Genomic DNA, 19,256 nt, shown 5'->3' with positions numbered 1-19,256 from the left:
ACAAAACAAAAAACCTAGCTCTAACTAAGAAGCCTGAGAAGCCTAATGGAGAAGCTAGAATTACTGACACAGGGAAATAAAAGAAGATATTACAAAGATAACAGAAATATGATGAACAGTAGTCATGATTGGAGGATGGATACTATAGAGTATGTGCTGTTCAGGCAAAAAAAAAAAAAGAGAGAGAGAAAAAGGAGGAGTAGCAGTGCATATTAATCACAAGGAGATTGTAAAGAAATTAGAAGTGGTAGAATGTATAACATAAAATCTGTTGGGGATCAGAATCACTTTTGGAAAAAAGGTAACAGAGGCTCAAATGAGTCAGTGCTTGGGGTATTCTACAGACCCAAAGGATCCCATTTGGATATGGATAGAGACCATTAATATTTTTATTTCAATAAGTACTAGTACAAATTGTGCATTTATGGGAGACTTTAATTGCCAAGATATAGACTGAAGGACAAGTGCTAGTAACAACAGTAGGGCCCAGATTATTTCTGGATGTGACGGCTGAAAGCTTTCTCTATCAAATAGTCACCAAACCAACAAGAGGTGATGCTAGTTTAAATTTTAATATTAGTAAGCAACAAAAACCTCATAGAAAAACTGGCGTTAGAGGACAATCATTGATCAAATGATCACAAGCTAATTCATTTTAAATTAAATGGGAGGATAAATAAAAATAGGTCTACAAGTAAAGTCTTTTTTACTTCAAAAGGGCACACTAAAAAAAATTATTGGAAATAGGGAAATGGACTGGACTGAAGAACGCAAGGATCTGAATGTGGAGGAGGCTTGAAATTACATTAAGTCAAAGCTGTAGAAGATAGCTGAAGCCAGAGTCCCAAGCAAGGGGGAAAATTCATAGGTAAGGATTCCAGACCAAACTGGAGGAACAAGAATCCCAAATATCTTATTAAGAGAAAGCAGAAAGCCTACAAGGAATGGATGAACAAGGAAAGGTAGGGGAAAATGAGAATTGCCAAAAGCCAAGCACAGCTGGACCTTGCAAAGGAAATTTAAAAAACAATAATAAAAAATGATTCTTTAGCCATTTATATAAAAATGAAACCAGGAAAGAAGTGGGACTGCTAAGGACTGTGGATGGGGTGGAGAGGAATGATAATCTAGGCATGGTTCAACACCTACATGAATACTTTGTCTCAGTTTTTAATGAAGATAATGAGAATCTTGGGAGTAGAGCCAGAATGATAACAGTAACAAGATTATGGAGGTAGAAATCATCACATGAGGAAGAAGTCAAATGCAAACAGTTTATAGAACCAAACTGGGGAGCCTGGATGATTTTCATCCTAGAATATTAACAGAACTAGCATATGAAATTGCCAGCCCAATACCAAAGGGTTTTTAATGAATCCATAAACTCAGAGGGTTTTTACTCAGTAACTGTAGAATATTGCTAATAAAGCACCTATTTTTAAAGAAAGGAAACCACATGCCCATTAGTTTGACTTCAATTGTATGCAAGACCTTGGAGCAAATTTTGTAAAAGAAAGTAGTTAAGGACATAAAAATTAATGGTAACTGGGATAAAACTCAACAGTGTTTTACAAAAAGTAGATTGGGGGAGAGGACCGTGAGCTCTTTCTTTAAGAAGATTACCAATTTTCTAGATAAAGGAAATGCAGATGATCTAATCTATTTGGATTTCAGTAAGGCATTTAATACAGTTCCACTGGGAATTATTAGTTTGACTGGAGAAGATGGGGCTTAATATGAGAATTTAAAGGTGGATAAGAAACTGGTTAAAGGGGGGGACTTCACTGAGTTCACTCTTCAGTAAGACTGTCAGGTTGGAGAGAGGATATTACTGAAGTTCCTCAGGGATTGTCTTGGGATTAATCTTATTTATAGGGCTGTCAATTGACCTGTGTTAACACCTGCGATTAACGCAGGACAGGATTAAAGCGTTAATCCTTTTAACGTGTTAATCGCAGGTGTTAATGTTGCACTGCCCCTTTGAAGTGCCACTCCAGCACTTCAAAGGAGCAGCACAAGCGGAGCCAGGGATCAGCTGGAGTGCCCAGCTGATCCCCGGCTCCACATTGCAAAGCCCCTTTGAAGTGCTGCTCTGGAGTCCCCAGATAATCCCAGGCTCCTAATGTGCTGCCCCTTTGAAGCGCCGCCACAGTGCTTTAAAAGGGCAATGCTGCATGGAGCCTGGGGTCAGATGGGGACTCCAGCTGACCCTGGATTCCCACAATGCTGCCCCTTGGAAACACTGAGGAGGCCTTTCCAAGGGGCAGCATTGCATGAAGCCGGGGTCAGCTGGGGACTCCAGCTGATCCCAGGCTCCTGCAATGCTGCCCCTTTGAAATGCCACCGCTGCATTTCAAAGGGGCAGCTGCATTGAGCCTGGGGTCAGCTGAGGACATTTTCATTCATGATCTTGATACAAAAGTGAGAGCACGCTAATAAAACTGGCAGATGGCACAAAGTTGGGTGGTATTGTCAATATGGAGGAACAGAGACAGATTAAAGGTTTGTGATGCCCTGAGCCAAAGCATGTGGGGGGCCCCTCCTACCCTTCTGCATGCAATCTCACCCACAACCCCACCCCATTCCATACATGGTCAACTCCCTTCTTCCCCCCCAGCATCTCCAAGACTGGAGAAGCTCTGTACCCATCGCTTCCACCATGGCCCCAGGCTGCAGATGGGAGTGAGAGCTCCGCTGGCCCTAAAACCACAGCAGAGAGCTCTTTCTGTTCCAGGGACAATAGAAGTAGTTTGACTGCTGTATGTGGGTGCTCTTGTCCCCCCAAATGTATATATGGAGGCACAAGTGCACACTCAATCCCGTCGCCTTGGTTCACTGGCTCTCTTTTTTTCTCCTTGTCTTGTCTTCTTCTCACCCCACCTCCCTTAGGGTATGCCTACACTACCACCCTAGTTCGAACTAGGGTGGTTAATGCAGGAAACCGGAGTTGCAAATGAAGCCCGGGATTTGAATTTCCCGGGCTTCATTTGCATATTGCCGGGCGCCGCCATTTTTAAATGTCCGCTAGTTCGGACTCCGTGCCCGCGGCTACACGCGGCACGAACTAGGTAGTTCGGATTAGGCTTCCTATTCTGAATTACAGTTATTCCTTGTGGAATGAGGTGTACCGGTAGTTTGGAATAGGAAGCCTAATCTGAACTACCTAGTTCGTGCCGCGTGTAGCCGCGGGCACGGAGTCCGAACTAGCGGACATTTAAAAATGGCAACGCCCGACAATATGCAAATGAAGCCCGGGAAATTCAAATCCCGGGCTTCATTTGCAACTCCGGTTGCCTACATTAACCACCCTAGTTCGAACTAGGGTGGTAGTGTAGACATACCCTCACTCTGTCCCCATGCTGCACAGAGGGAAAGCTACTCCATCCTGCTCCATCTGTTCCCTACTAGCTAAAACATGCTAGGGAGCAGGGTCGGTGCACAAGGGCACCCAATTTTCTGGAGCACCCAGGCATGGGCCCCACCGGCCCAATAGCTAATCCACCACTGTGGAGGAGGACTGGAATATACTAGAAGAAGACCTTGAAAGGCTGTTCTAGAACTTCACTGATGATTAGAAACCTTCATCTAATTTCAAGCCTAAACTTGTTGATCACCAGTTTGTATCCATTTATTCTGGTGCCAACACTGGCTCTATATTTCTACAATAACTCCTTTCCTTCTCTTGCATTTATCCTTCTGATGTATCTATAGCCAGCAGTAATATCTCCCATTTACCTTTTCTTTTGCCCTGAGCTGATCAAACATCTCCTGGATCTCAAGCTTCCAGTCTTCCTGCAGGGAGTGGAAGGAATCTTTTGGCATTTCAAAGAAGCCAGACTCCTCGATGGTAGTGAGTTGGTCTAGGATATTGGCGAAAGATGGTCGTGAGTGTGGGTCAGAGTTCCAACAGTCTAAAACAGGACAAAGGCAAGCAAGTGTTAAACATCTGAATAAGGAGTTAGAGGTTAAGCAGGCAACAAATTGTGTTTATTCATTCTGCCTGGCTAAGAATTATTTTTGTTACCCTGCCTCTCCCAGTCTCTACCTTCGTCTACTTTTGTCTTCTCTTGTAGACTAAGCTCATAGGGGCAGGAACTGTCAGCCATTTTAAATGTGCCCCTGATTTGGTTGGCTTCTAAATGCTACTGAAATATAGAAGTTAAACAAATAAAATATTGTTAGAGACTGACTCCATTTATAGATGACTATACTTCCAAGCTTGTTAAAAACCACCCAGCACAAATATTTTCCCCAAATACTTTGTTGTCAACAATAAGTAGTTATGGAACAGAGACTGATTTTGCCATTGAGAGCAAACAGCCCAGCACAGAGAAGCAAGGATTAGTACAAACTTCATCTGCACTTCACTGCACAGTTAATTTGGGTGAATAGTACTGAAGTTTTAGCCTGAGTGTGAGCAGCCACAATACAAAGCCATATGCAAGTTGCTGTGTCTTCAATGTGTTGTGCTCCCCCATGTGTATTGCTAGGACTTTTGTGAGCATCTCTCATAGCTCTTTTTGCTGCAGTTAACAGAGCCACTTCCATGATTCTTTTCAGTGAATTGTAGGAGAACTTGTTTGTCCTCCTGCACACAGAAGGAATAGTGAGAAGGCTTTACAGGACTATCACCACATCTGTGATTTATCTTGCAACCTCACTGCAAAGCAGACAGATTACCAGTCCAAATTAAAGTTGGGCTTGAACCCATGCCCCCATCCAGTAGGTTGAAAGGACCACTTAATTCAGGTAAGGTGGAGAGTGTGGATGAAAGGGAGATGAGAGGCAACAACTTGAGCAAGAGTCTGAACTAACCTTGCAGTGAAAATATATCCTATATTTCTTCAATTCTGATCTGCAATATATCTTGCCAGTCTAGTGCCAGGCAGACACACAGTCATTGACACCAGGTTGGGTGGTTTCTGTCTGATATTTGTTGGATGAGCAACAAACAAGCAGCTTTTTTCCCCCACTTAATCTATCAAATTTAAGTTGCTACATTTCAAAACGTGAACTCAAAATTCAGTAACTTACTCTATTATAAAAAACACAACAAATGGTCTGGTAGCACTTTATAGACTAACAAGACATGTAGATGGTATCATGAGCTTTCGTGGGCACAGCCCACTTCTTCAGATCTAAAGAAGTGGGCTGTGCCCACGAAAGCTCATGATACCATCTACATGTCTTGTTAGTCTATAAAGTGCTACCAGACCATTTGTTGTTTTTTTCTGTAACAGACTAACTTCGGCTACCCCCTGAAGCTCCATTACTCTACTATAAAGCTCCCAAAATACAGAATTTAAGGTGCCATCTTGCCACAACAAGTACAATTCTTAGCAGTTCCTAAATAGGCAACAATACAAAAAAAAATTCTCAGGTACTACACCAATGTGGGCTACATAGATTAAATAAAGTATGGTGCATAAGAGTCTGTTTTTAAAAATATCACTGTGTTAAGTGAATGATCTGAAATTGTTAGGACCAAGAAAATCCCAATCATTCAACCCCCTCACCATAAATGTACGTCTCCTTCCTCAGAAAATGTCAGTTTCTCATTCTACCTTTAGTCTCCTAGCAGAGTTTTCACGTAGTGGTACATATCCTCCCTTTAATGCTAGAGAACTCCTGCATGCCAAGCCCCAGGAAGTCAGTAGGAAAGGCCTATCACATTACCATAGTCTCAGAGGTGGCAACAACCTCATACCCGCCATGCAGAGATATTGTAAATGCAGAAGGCCTTCCCAATATGTAATGTAATCATCCTTTCCAAACAGCAGCTGGAGGGACTGAAGCATAGGCTTCCCACACTGGAAACATTTTTTAGAACATTAAAAAGCATCAGTGGAATATCAGTGTTCTTTAAGAATGGTAAAACTGCCATTTAGATTAAGACGACACCATGGAGTCAAATTCATTCTGGCAATAATTCTATTAATTTAGCACATATGCACCAAGGATTAATCTGAACTCCTATTTCTTATCCCCTTTGACTCTGCTGGGAGTTTAGTTTTGCATTATGTTTTCATTTTGAAATTATTGCAATTCTCCATTCTGGAATTTTGATACTAAGATTTTGAGTGTCAGGATGCTGATTTTAATGTATCTGATTGGGTCCCAAAAGCAATACAGGAATGAACATTTTTTATTTTAACAGCTCACAAGATGCTTCTAATATTTATGTGCAGAACCAGGGATGTCCAAAGCTGCTTCACAGCTTCCCTGCTGCTGAGCAATTAGTGACGATGGGCAATACAGAAAAATGGTCAATGGAATAATCCCTGCCCCTCTAACCTAGTTTTTAAGCATGACAAAGTAAACATGTCCCAGTGTAAAACAAAGTACTGTAGCCAGCCAAGTGCATGAATGAGTGAGCATGATAACTATGCAGGTGGTCCATGGCTCTTATTTTCCCAGGCCCAGATCTTCCACTATCTGCACTAATGAGGACAGTTATAACTTACAAATCTTTTCTCTGAAGAGGGCAAGTTCATGTTTGTCATCTCAGTAAAGACCACCAGGGCAGTAATTCAAAAGCACAATCAGCATTAGGGGAACTAGAGTTCACCAGAAAGGGAAACGATGCTTTTGACAAATGATTTTGACAAAGGGGGAAGAAAGTGATGGCTTTTTTATTCCCTTCAAGATTTTCTCCTTGGATTCAAAAGTAGAAGTGGAGGTTGATCATGGTATTGAGTTCAAATATAGTGCATACAACTTTATTTAACAACTCCCAATATTTTCTATCCAACCAACACCTACATTTGATTTTAAGAAACTCTGAATCTCTTCTCCTAAGAAAAATTGTCAGTGTAAAATACACTGAAACTATGGTTGCTCTATGCTATCATTAGCTCTTTTAGACAGCTTCTTGCACTTCGTTCTTTGTGGTGTATTTAAATTCACTAGCATGCCATCTGATACCCATTTGTTCCCGTAGCATGTCCTGTGTTTCAGACCAGGGGAATCTCAGTGAACAAGTTACACTGTTTTTATCCTTACTATTATACTTTTCAGTGTGCATTTACAGTAAGTTCTTGGTATCACACCCACCTGACAAAACTGCTCCTAATTTCATAACCAGACTGTTATTTAAGGTGACAGTTGTAATAATGAAGATGTATGTATTGTATCTGCAATTCTATTGTTTGCCATCCTACGGCTCATTGTTTTAGCAAAACATTACACAGAATTCTAGATTTTTAATTGAACTGTGTTTCTAATCTGTATCAAAGGACAGAGAAATTAGATAAAAGTATTCCAGAAGTAGGCAAACCTCTCAGTGACACCTACTTACGTCAAAGGCAAGTCTATCCCAGCAACATATATGGAATCATATAAACTGGGTTTATTTTCAGCTCTGCCATTGACTCATTTGGTGACACTTACGTCACTTTACCTCTCTGTGCCTCAATATTCCCCATCTGTAAAGTGGAGGTAATACTACCAGACTCACAGGAGGGTTGTGAGGTTTAATTCTTGAATGACTGTACAGCACTGAGAGCCTCAGCTATAAGGCACAGTATAGGAGTGATAAGCATTCGTTTAGAATTCTAGATACATATTTTGATAAAAATTAAGAATTTGATTGAAATAGATGACTCAGGGGATATTTACAGAGTTAAAATAGCCAGAGAATCCATCAGACTTTTTATAACATGTTGGAGAGGTCTCAGAAAGAAAAAGGTTGGGAGCCCCTGCATCAGACCAGTGGTCCCCAAACTTTTTACTTTGTATCCTCCCTTACTTCTGTCCATGCCCCGCCCCACCTCCATCCCCAGAGCTAGCAGTGGAGCCAGGGCTCCAGGAGGGGGCAGTGGGGGGGATGCGGATGCGGCAAGGGGGCTAAGGCTGATGCCATATCTGGGACCATGGACAGGAGCAGATCCTTGGCAGGGGAGGAGGCCTGCAGCTGTGGATGGGTGCAGAGCCTCAGGCAGGCAGTCAGGTCCTTGGGCAGAAGGGCAGTAGCCACAGTCAGTGTGGGGCCAGAGCAAAGATCGAAGCTGGGCAGTGCTCTCTTCCTGCCCCCCTGTGGGGGCTGTTTTAGTTCCAACTGTGCCCCTGAATGTTACTCTGAGGCCCCCTAGGGGGCATTAGACCTGGCATTGGGGATAGCAAGCAAGGCAAATGGCTGGGGCACTACTACACAGGGAGGCCCACAGAGCTAAGTTGATCAAACTTTGGCCCCAGGGTGATGGGGCTCAGGCTTCAGCCTTAGGCCTCAGCGAGTCTAACATTGACCCTGCTCTCTGGTTTGATAGACCCCTGAAGTCCCCTACAGATTGAAGACCTCTACACTAAATCATTATGATTATATAGAATAGTATTAGCTAGCAATAGGCTCAAGCTGCAGAATTCAACAGACTTAGAATTCAAATACCCCAAACGTGATGGTACTTGGATATGGGGTTTGGGGTAAGGCCACCACCCATAATCAAGGCTGTACAATGACAAGAATGTCCCCTTCTACTCTTCACAAAGGTTTTATTTCTGCAGCATAAAGGTCTTATAATACAGTAACTGTCATAGCAGACCGTCTGGTTTCTATAATAACATGGTCCACTGAGTAAAGCCATTTAATTCTGGGATCTCAGCTACTGAAATCTACAAAAACTGACACTCTTCAAAAGCACTCAAGAAAAAGACAAACATTTCTCTCTCACTGCAGTTAGCTCTTACCTTCCATGAGTTTGGCAAAAGGTTCTGGGCACGTGGATGGGATTGGAAGGGCAAGTTTATTCATGGCAACTCCATATGCTACTGCTAAACCATCAATTCCTCGGAATGGTACCTCCCCAGTTAGTAGTTCCCAAAGCAATACACCATAACTATTGGAAAAGAGACAGAAAAGTGTATATTTGGGTATAACAAACACATTAAATAAATCTCAAGCCAAAACAGGGCACGAGGCTCTGATTTATCAAGACTATCTCACACACAAAGGACACTAAATAAATACAACATTTAAAAATAACTCTTACAAAGAAAAAATTTAAATGGACTAATAGAAGTATGTCCGCAGACAGACCATCTGCTTTTGTGGGATGCTTAGCCAATATAAATCTCTGCATCCTCCTTCCTCCTGAATTCCTGTTTCGGAAAACTCTTTTTTCCCCTTAGGATGTGACAAGGTTCCTAATTTGTCAAGAGTTATGAGGAGAGCATAGTCAACATCACAACAATTTGGGTTTAACGCTTCAAAAACAAATAGTTTACCATTTTCATTTTAAGCAGTAAATCCTTGCACAATTTAAAAAAAGCGTTTCTTAAGTCTCCCTTCTAAACTATTTTTAAAGAGCATGTGGCAAAACAGTCTATGTGGATCTGTACAAAGATTGGAAATCTTTTCTTTAGATAGAATTTAGTCTTCCAAGTGTTTTTATTATGCTTATTATTGTAGTTTTCAAGTATCTTAAATTCCAAATTACTCACACCTTGATGGGTTTCTACACTTTTCCATCCCTTAAAAGGGAATAACTTTAATATGCTTTTATTGATTTGGGATGGCAAGATTAAAGAAATGACTAGGCTTTACCTTTTGTTCTGAAGACAGACCAATTTATGGTCTTTGTGATCATTCTGATGATTCTAGTTTACACACCTGTAGAAGTAAGTTCTGTGGCAATTTAACATGGACTATCAATGATTAAATGTGGTCCTCCAGAAATAAATACCTTTTGTTATACCACTGCTGCAAAGTACTTGAGTACTGAAGAGGTAGAAGAGACTTTAAAAAGGGGCGTTAGTGGCATAACCCACCAATCAACCTAACTTGTGGAGAAGTATCAAGCCTGACAAATTATATTTTTGCATAAATTTCATATAACTTTCAAGTACAAAACTTCAGAACCGGATGGCACTCCATTTAAAGTTCTGCTACAACAAAAGTGCAATGTGGAGAGCTGGTTGTGTTTGTGGGGAACAGAGGGTTAGCTAGGTGTATAAGTATAGGTGTATAAATCTAAACATAACCAGTCACTGATATAACATACTTTCAATGTTAGTCCTATTCTCTTTTTCATGGCCGAGTGCGCCAAAAATGGGAAGAAGGAATACCTATTAGTACTGCTCTAATTTAAGGATTTCATTAACTCTGAAAATTTCCAAAAGATAATGTAGAAAATCAAGAAGTTTTTAACAGTACTATGTTCCTAGAAACTAAAAATGACATCTGAAAGTCTCCAACCTGAGTTTGGAATTTTATAAAAAGGCATTACTATTTTTTCCTGACAAGGAATGTTTGCTTTCTGACAAAAATGTCAACGTGATTCCTAGTAGTAAGCCTAACAAATTCCAACCTTAGAATTAAATCTTATGAGGGTATGTCTACACTACAATTTTAGTTCAAACTAACGGACGTTAGTTCGAACTAACATTCATAGCCGCTACACTAGCGCTCCGCTAGTTCGAATTTGAATCGAACTAGCGGAGCGCTTAGTTCGAACTAGGAAAACCTCATTTTACGAGGATTAAGCCTAGTTCGAACTTACTAGTTCGAATTAAGGGGTGTGTAGCCCCTTAATTCGAACTAGTGGGAGGCTAGCCCTCCCCAGGTTTCCCTGGTGGCCACTCTGGCCAACACCAGGGAAACTCTATGCCCCCCTCCCGGCCCCGGACCCCTTAAAGGGCCACGGGCTGGCTACGGTGCCCGTGCCAGGTGCAAGCCTGCCAGCACCCAGCCGGCAGACCCTGCACCTGGCACGGCACAGAGCCACCCACCCGATGTCCCCCAGCCCACCCCCTCTTCCCGGGACCAGGCTGGCGGCTCCCGGGAGCTTGCCCTGGACTGCAAGAGGCGGGCACCTTCCTGGGCTAGTGCGGACATCGTGGACCTCGTCCACGATCTCCGCACTAGGCACAGGAAGGTGGCCGTCTAGGGCAGGAGAGCTGCCAGCCTGGCCACCCAGGAGCAGGTGTGCATGAAAATCAAGGGGGTCCACTGAGACCCCCGACCCTGAGCCCTGAGCTTACAATGGCCGTCCTGGGTCAGACCAAAGGTCCATCTAGCCCAGTAGCCTGTCTGCCGACAGCGGCCAACCCTAGGGACCCTGGAGGGGATGGACCGAAGACAGTGACCAAGCCATTTGTCTCGTGCCATCCCTCTCCAGCCTTCCACAAACTTTGGACAGGGACACCACTCCTACCCCCTGGCTAAGACTACTCCATGGACCCAACCTCCATGACTTGATCTCACTTCCCTTTAAACTCTGTTCTAGTTCTAGCCTTCACAGCCTCCTGCAGCAAGGAGTTCCACAGGTTGACTCTTTGCTTTGTGAAGAACAACTTTCTCTTACTAGTTTGAAGCCTGCTACCCATTCCTTTCCTTTGGTGTCCTCTAGTCCTTCTTTATGGGAACTCATGAAGAACTTTTCTGAATGCACCCTCTCCACCCAACCCCTGCTTTTAGAGACCTCTATCCTGTCCCCGATCCATCTCCTCTTTTCTAAGCTGAACAGTCCCAGTCTCTGTAGCCTCTCTTAATCTGGGACCTGTTCCCAACCCCTGATCATGTTAGTTGCCCTCCCCTCTCCCAGCCTTTCTCTTCCCCTCTCCCACCTCCTTTTCCCAGTCTCCCCCAGTTTTGTTCAATAAAGACAGAGTCAATGTTGGAAGAAACGTTATCTTTATTTTGTACATCAATAAGAAGGGGGGCTAGGGAAGGGTAAGTGGAAGGAGGTGAGGGAGGAATGGGGTACGAGCCCCCGATGGGGAGGACTGGGCTGGCTCTGCGGGCTTCTGGGGGTGGAAGCTCTCCTGCAGCCCCCCGATTGCCCCCTCTCCCCAGATGGCAGCCTGCGGCAAGTGCAGCCGGGCTGATGGCCGAGTGGTGTGATGTGCCCAGTGTGGGTACTCCGGGCACTCCAAGCCAGAACTTCTTTGCAAGCGGGGCACCCCTGAGAACTGTCTGTCCGGGGTGGGGGTCGGGACCCTTTACGCGCAGCCCTCGGCTAGCCTGAGACAGCATCTCCACGCTCTAAGTCCTCCTCTGATGCCCTGCCGGCACTGCTTCCGGCCATCCTTAAGCCCTGTTCAGAGTCCACTCAATGTGGACTTGCTAGTTCGAATTAGCAAAACGCTAATTCGAACTAGTTTTTAGTTCTAGACGCGTTAGTTCGAATTAGCTTAGTTCAAATTAACTAATTCGAACTAAGTTAGTTCGAACTAGCGCTGTAGTGTAGACATACCCTGAGAGAGTCTGGGTAATCTACACCTGGATAATTTAAATTATGAAAAAAGTTAGGGATACAGAAGATGATTTTATGAACACTATAGTGCTCTGCCTTTCTTGTTGTTGTTAAACACACATGATTTTCTGATTTCCTAAGAAACCCCTCTGCAATGAACCTTGAGACAAGTATCAGAGGGGAAACAGATGGTCTAGTGGTAGAAACAGCAATATAGCAGAAAAAAGGAGAAAAAAATAGAGTTGGCAGACCTGCGGGGATGTGATGGAGTGTTCATCATATACCAAAGTTGAAGGAGTTAATGGCAGCCTTAGGGACCCGCCATACTCTTTCCCAAAAAGGAGCAGGGGAGGTGAGTCTTCCTAGCAGCCTAGAGAAGTTGCATAGAAAGCAGTCAATTGGGTGGAGGCTGCATGGAGCAGCCAGTCAGGGCCCAGACAACTAATACACAAGGAGAGCAGGGCAGAGCCAGGTGAGATTCTGTGGGGAGCCCAACGAGTGAGAACTGTGCTCCAAGAAGGCTGCAACTAGGTTGACCAGGTGTTCAGTTTTTGACCAGAACGCTTGGTCGAAAGGGGTCCCTGGCAGCTCTGGTCAGCACTACCAATCAGGCCATTAAAAGTCTGGATGGCCATGCTGCAGGGCTAAGGCTGACTAATTCCCACCTATGCTTGCACTATGCTGTGTCTGCGAAGCATCCAAAAGTTCCAGCTCATAGGCTTGGGGTGGGAAACATGGCTCCATGTGCTGCTTCTGCTCCAAACACCAGCTCAGCACTTCCATTTGCCAGGAAATAGCCAATAGGAGCAGGGGAGCATAAGAGAGAGCAGCATGTGGCGCCTCCGAACCCCACCACCTTGCCTAGGTGTCAGAACTGCTAGCGACTTCTGGGGTGCAGCACAGAGCAAGGATAGACAGAGAGCCTGCCTTAGCTCTACAGCACCACCGAGTGGGAGCAGCTTGGAGGTAAGCCCATACCCCAAGCTTGAGCCTGAACCCCTCCAGCCCTAGCCCTGCTTCCCCAGCCCAGAGTCCTTTCCTGCACCTGAAACCACTCATTGCTAGACTCACCCCAGAGACCTCACACCCCTGCATCTCAAAATCCTGCCCTAGCCCAGAGCCCCTCCCCCCACACTGTGAACCACTCATCCCTGGCCCTACCCCAGAGCTTTTACCCCCTCCCACAATACATAGTCCTCCCTACACTTTGAATCCCTAAGTCCCACACTCCAGAGGTCCCTCCTGCACCCCAAATATCTCATCCCTGGACCCACTGCAGAGCCAGCACCCTCAGCCAGAGCCCTCACCCCTTCCCACAACCTGTTCCATTCCAGGGAATTTGAGTGAGGATCTGGAAGAGCAAGCCACCCCAAGAGAGGAGGAATGTAGTGAATAGGAGGCATGGCCTTGGGGAAGAGGTCGTGGTCTCAGAGAAGAGGTGGGGCAAAGTGCTTGGTTTTGTACTATTATAGTTAGCAACCCTAGCTGCAGCAAAGATAGCAACTTGGACTCAGCAGTTGCTAGCAGGGACCAGGAGAGCAAGTTGGAGCTTCTGGCTGACTGTTGGAACTTGATAGCTGAATACCCTGAGAAGAAGGTAGTAGGGCTGTAGGAAAACAGCCAAGGGAATTGAAGTAGCCTTGAAGGAAGTTAAGGAGACAGATCAGGAGGCTTCTATCTGCAGGGTCCCTGGGTCAGGACACAGGGTAGTGGGCAAGCCCAGATCCTTCCATTCACATGTGGGAAAATGGCTTGACTACTGAAAAATAGTACCCATCCCTGCAATGGAGAAATATGGATGGTGACTCAAACAGAGGGCCGAGTCACAAAAATGATGCTGAGGTTCTTGGATTGAAGGGGGTTTGCACGCAAAGATGATGGGGGGAGAGGGAGGCATCACCTGCAGAAGTTACGCTGGTTGTCAGAACCAATCCCTCTGATGACCAGCAGGAGGCACCATTGTGGTAAAAGGATCTTGTCACAGATGGTCTGACAAATCTGATTTAATGGCAACTGTGCTGGGTTTTGAACATTCACCATAGTCTACAATGGTATCACAAGAAAAAGCACTCCCAACAGAGGCACTTTTGCCTGCAGGGGTGACAGTTAACCAATGTTTGATGCAGCAAGTTCATTTATGGAAACTGAGCTGTTAGAGGTTTTTTTCCCCCATCCTATGGTTAAGGAAATGCTTTGCAGTGAAACACCATCCCAGACTTTATCCTCAGGCAAACAGGGATCCGTGTTTGGAAAAACCTGAAATTTCTTGAACCAGGTAGATGTGTCTGTACTGGACACGCTGACACTGGACACGCTGACACTCAGATGTGCTGTGTGTTCCATCAGTGACACTACAGAGCAGCGTTTCTTAAACTTTTTAAGACCAAGGAACACCGAACAATTTTTTTATGAGGAACACCAAGGATTTTTTGTTGAGAAAACAAAAGTGGCCATTTTTAACTCTGTTGTTCTCCGCGGCGCACCGGTGTTCCCTGAAACACAGTTTAATAAACACTGCTACAGAGCATGTGATATACTGAACATAAACTGCTATGTCCTTCACAATGTAATATTTATTTAACATTCATTCAGAAGCATCCCAAAGCATTTTTCAAATTATATCTATTACTTCATCTATTACTAAAATATCTCTAGAGTGAAAGAGAGCAGCCATTTAGCACTGTCACCAACATAAATGAAGGGAAGAAAGCATCAAATCCAATTTAAGCCAGAAGGGAAATGTTTAAGTGATGTGAAGTTGGAATATGAATCATATCCTGCTTCTGACTTAGCAACTGATGTGACATAATATAGCGAGAAGCCATATCACAGCCCAACATACCATATACTACTATGTCATGTCACTCAGTTTTATAAGACATATGCAGAGGTTTAAAAGAGACAATGTCCCATTGAGCCTCTTAATACAAAAAGTAGTCTGGCCCTCTTGTTTCCCTTAAGGAGCAGCTCCAGCAACAGATCACATAAGCTAGTCTGCACATAGATCTTTCTTCCTCATCCAGGAGTAGCAACAGAGTAAAATTCCCATCAAAAAGTATCACTCTCCAGCAGTTGCTCCTACCAGAGCTGTTGAGCAAGCATTATGAACATGATACTACCTCTGCTGGGAAATTTCAAGAAGCAGAGAAGATAGGCAAATACGGGATTCTAGCAATCCCATGCTGAATTTAAATGCTTTCAGGAGATACAGTTTTGATTCCTGCTCCCAACCCTGTCGCCATCTCCACAGAGTTCTCAGAATTCTCTGGAGACAACATTCTCAGCCCCAAATGGTGATAGAAGGCTGCACTTTTCCAACAAATTAAGAAGCAATATTGACAAACATTAAACACAGTGTCTGTCTTTCAGCCTCTCTTCAAGCAGAACGATGGTGGTCACAAAACAGAAACCGGAGGGTGGAAGAGATTAAAACACTCAAAAGAAAAACCATCAGGAGGGGGGCCCAAGCCCCATTAAGGATGAGAGCAGATGAGGTCCTGATCTTTTTACAGCATTCTGTAGTATTGTTTGGCTTAATTAAAACAGGAACCACATGATACTGGCTGTACACCCAAGTGAACCAACACTTGCATGAATAATTAATCATCTCCTAGTGATCCAGTAATCCTTTAAGCCATTTAACATCAGGTTCAATCCTACTCAGTGGGTTATGAGAGAGTCAGAGGGGCTGGGTAGTACCGCCACCTTCCCCTGTAGCAACTCCGAATTTATTCAAAGGTTTTAATTTCTTCTCTGGTTTTTATTTTTAAATGTCAATAGTTCCCTGTTTCCCATCTCTGCCTCCCCCAAGAGTCTGCATTTAAAATGAAAAAGGAATTCCCTCCCCCAAACTGACAGCAAAAGCAGACAGGGGATCAAAAAAAATACAACCCCCAGTCTAGTTTCTTCACCTCCCCAATGTATGACCCACTGAGAAATCAATGTCTATCAAGAATGAAATCTCACTTCATTTTTTAAAAATATTGATGATATATTAGTGCTGGTGAATAGTACTGGACTGAGACCCTGGGAGACTTTATGCTCAGAACAGGTATCGCATGCAGCACTAGCTTTCCCTACCCCACCCTGTTCAACCCTGACCTGGAGGGACCAACACTGAGGCTGAAAAGGGAGTTTAAAGATACACTATTGACTTCTTGGCTATTCTGCTAAGACTGCAAACAAAGAGGTTAATTAGTGATTTTGAGATAGTGGCTGGACCTGAGAGAAGTACCCATCCATTGGGATAGGAACTGCTACCATCAACTCATCATCTATGACTGGAGCCCCATGCTCTACTGCAACATAAAGAATAAGTGTTAATAGTAAGGCAGGCATGCTAGATAAGTGCAAATCTAGCACTTACCAGCAAGCCTAACTAGGGCCATGGTCACCAACCAGTAGATTAGGATCTACCAGTAGTTCTTGGAGCCTCTGACAGATGAGCCTGACTGGATTGTCCAGGAAGCTATCTAGTGCTGGCACTTCTGTTGCTCATCCCCCCACTGTCATGCTGCTTCTGCCCTGTGCCTTGGAGCTGCCCCACAGGGGGCCTCTTGCTTGCACTGCAGGGTTTAGAAGGGAGAAGGGGGGGCACTGATCTCAGGATTTTTATCCTCCCCCCTCACTTCGGTAACCCATCTCCACACTGAGAGAAGGGGATGGAGGGAGCTTGGCGATGCAAATCTCTGTCACTCTCACACAATGTGTGTGTCTGTCACTCTCACAAACACACATAGTCCTTCACTCTCATCTTCCGACTCCATACATATGTGGGGGATTGTTGCTACTTCTTTTACTGCTTGCAAAGTGGGTTATTTTTGGTTTTTGACTGCTCTGTGCATTTCATAATTTCCATTCCTTTCTTACACTTAAATTGAATTCTTTGAGTAGTGAGTTCTAAAATGCCTATCCCGTCGTGGCTGGAGTCATTATCCCTGTGGTAACTGCTGCTCCTGGAAGTGGCTGATATGTCCCTGCAGCCTCCTTGCCTGCAGACACCACTCCTGCAGCTCCCATTGATTAATAATGGGGTATCATGGCCAATAAAAGCTGTAGGCTTAGTGTCTGTAGATGTGGGGCAGCACATGGCGCCATGGAGCCACTGCTATACATGCCAGCTGCTTTTAGCAGTGGTGCAGGGCCAGGGCTGGAGTAATCCTGTCTTAACTTCACTGCTCTACTACCTGGAAGTCATGTTAAATGGTGCCCAGCCAGAGCCTGCTTCCTGAATCCCTGTGCCAACCCTGAACCTCCTCCTACACCCAACCACCTGCCCCAGACGTGAGTCCCCCCTGTAAGCAAACAGTAGATTGCCAGGCAGTCCCCAGCACTTAAACATTTAGTATCCAACCACTCAGGGACAAATCAATACCTCCACACATCGCTGCCTTTGGAGAACATGGAGGAGCGGATGACCTCAGGAGCCATCCAGGCATATGTTCCAGCTGCACTCATTTTGGTGGTTTTATGCCATTCTCTGGCCAAGCCGAAATCCGTGATCTTCAATATCTTGTTGCTCAGGTCTCCATTTTCCACCTTTTCAAGTAGCAATACTGGAGGAAAGGGGGAAGGGGAAATGAAATAGGATTATAACATCATACGTGCACTTCTGGGATGCTGGAAATATGCGTCCTTTGTTTTTTAATCTATCAAGATACTCAAGGTACAGGAGATAGGACGTAAGAGCCATTTGACATACTATATAAATATCAGGGGGTAGCCGAGTTACTCTGTAACAGGAAAAACTTAAAAACAATAAATAGTCTAGTAGCACTTTAAAGACTAACAAAACATGTAGATGGTATCATGAGCTTTCATGGGCACAATCCACTTCTTCAGATGACCGGAGTGTTGGAAGTGTAAATCCAAGAATAAATAAGGGGGGAGGGGGAGAAAAAAAGGACAGCGAGTAGATAACCTTCAGAGGGATAGCTGAGTGAGTCTGTAACAGGAAAAACTTAAGAAACAACAATTAAGTCTAGTAGCATCTCAAAGACTAAAAAGTTACAAGAGGCTAATAAGAACCATTAGTTTGCACTACTCTGGTAAAGGCAAGTAAACCACTGTAACTTCTAGAAATCCAAAAACGGGGTGGTGCCTGGTATATAATTTCTAATTAATCCTTACACAGCAAAACAACTATCGTACCTTTCTCATGCCATGCCTTTCTCATGAACTGCTTAGAAGAGATTCTTATCAGATGGATATACACTTACTTTTAAAAATACATTTGAGTGGAAATGGCTAAACAAAACACTCATCTTCAGATCAGGATTTTTAAAAATTGTAAGTGAGTTTGGGTGTCCAATCTGGCACACTGTAAAAATATTCGATTTTCAAAGAATGAATGCCCAGTACTTTCTGAAAATCAAGTCCCTTTAAACTGCTTCATGTTGGTAACACTAAAATTGAGACAACCAAAATCATTAGACACTTTTGTAAATCTTGGCAAAGTAAGTTGCATGTGATGTGTCATAATGGAGTGCAGGGAGGAGGCAAGAACAAAGAGAAACATAAGTAGTAAGATTAATACCGGTTGAAATGACCCATGTGTTAATGATTTTACAATTCTACTCCAATATGAAATCAAATTTAAACCATCATGGACATTACCTATGGACAAAGCTCAGAATATTACGCAAAATCCAGACATGGAACTACACTTCAGATGCTTAATTTAAAAAAAAATGTAATTGCTACCACAAAAACTAGAATTTTAAAACTTAAAGCCAACCAAATGTAAACCAATACAAAGTTGTCTTCTTGAGTCTGTAAAGAGCCTTAAACAGAAGTTTGAACCACTTCATTCACCTTAATGAGTTAACACTGAAACTTAAAGATGACAATTTAAGTGAAACAGTTAATGTTGATATTGCTAATCATTTTAGCATAAAAATCCAGTTAGTGTGTCTATTCTACAATCCAACACCACTTTTAACTAGGGATATTAGGTATCAGTTAATTGAATAATTGAGTAACCGCATCAAAATTTAGTGGTTACACGATTATTTGATAGTCTCCGGGGGTGGGACCATCTCCCTGCACTGACCGTCTCCTGCCTGCCAC

At 43.7% G+C, this 19,256-nt stretch overlaps 1 protein-coding gene across 1 annotated transcript in view; it reads right to left on the bottom strand.

Moving 5' to 3' along the window:
- The window catches only part of MAP3K9 (mitogen-activated protein kinase kinase kinase 9), a 64,842-nt gene that overhangs the window by 19,133 nt on the left and 26,453 nt on the right, over window positions 1-19,256 (bottom strand). Inside the window, exons 3-5 of the mRNA XM_075927313.2 lie at window positions 17,563-17,743; window positions 8,683-8,831; window positions 3,736-3,911 (exon numbers count right to left, since the gene is read on the bottom strand). Coding sequence (XP_075783428.2) covers window positions 3,736-3,911; window positions 8,683-8,831; window positions 17,563-17,743 — 506 coding nt within the window. The remainder of the gene's footprint in view (window positions 1-3,735; window positions 3,912-8,682; window positions 8,832-17,562; window positions 17,744-19,256) is intronic.

Source organism: Pelodiscus sinensis, chromosome 5, assembly GCF_052426305.1.
Source record: "Pelodiscus sinensis isolate ZL-2025 chromosome 5, ASM5242630v1, whole genome shotgun sequence".
NCBI classification, from domain to species: domain Eukaryota; kingdom Metazoa; phylum Chordata; order Testudines; family Trionychidae; genus Pelodiscus; species Pelodiscus sinensis.
The sequence above is the reverse complement of the archived record's forward strand: the minus strand, read 5'-3'. Positions and strand labels throughout refer to the sequence as shown.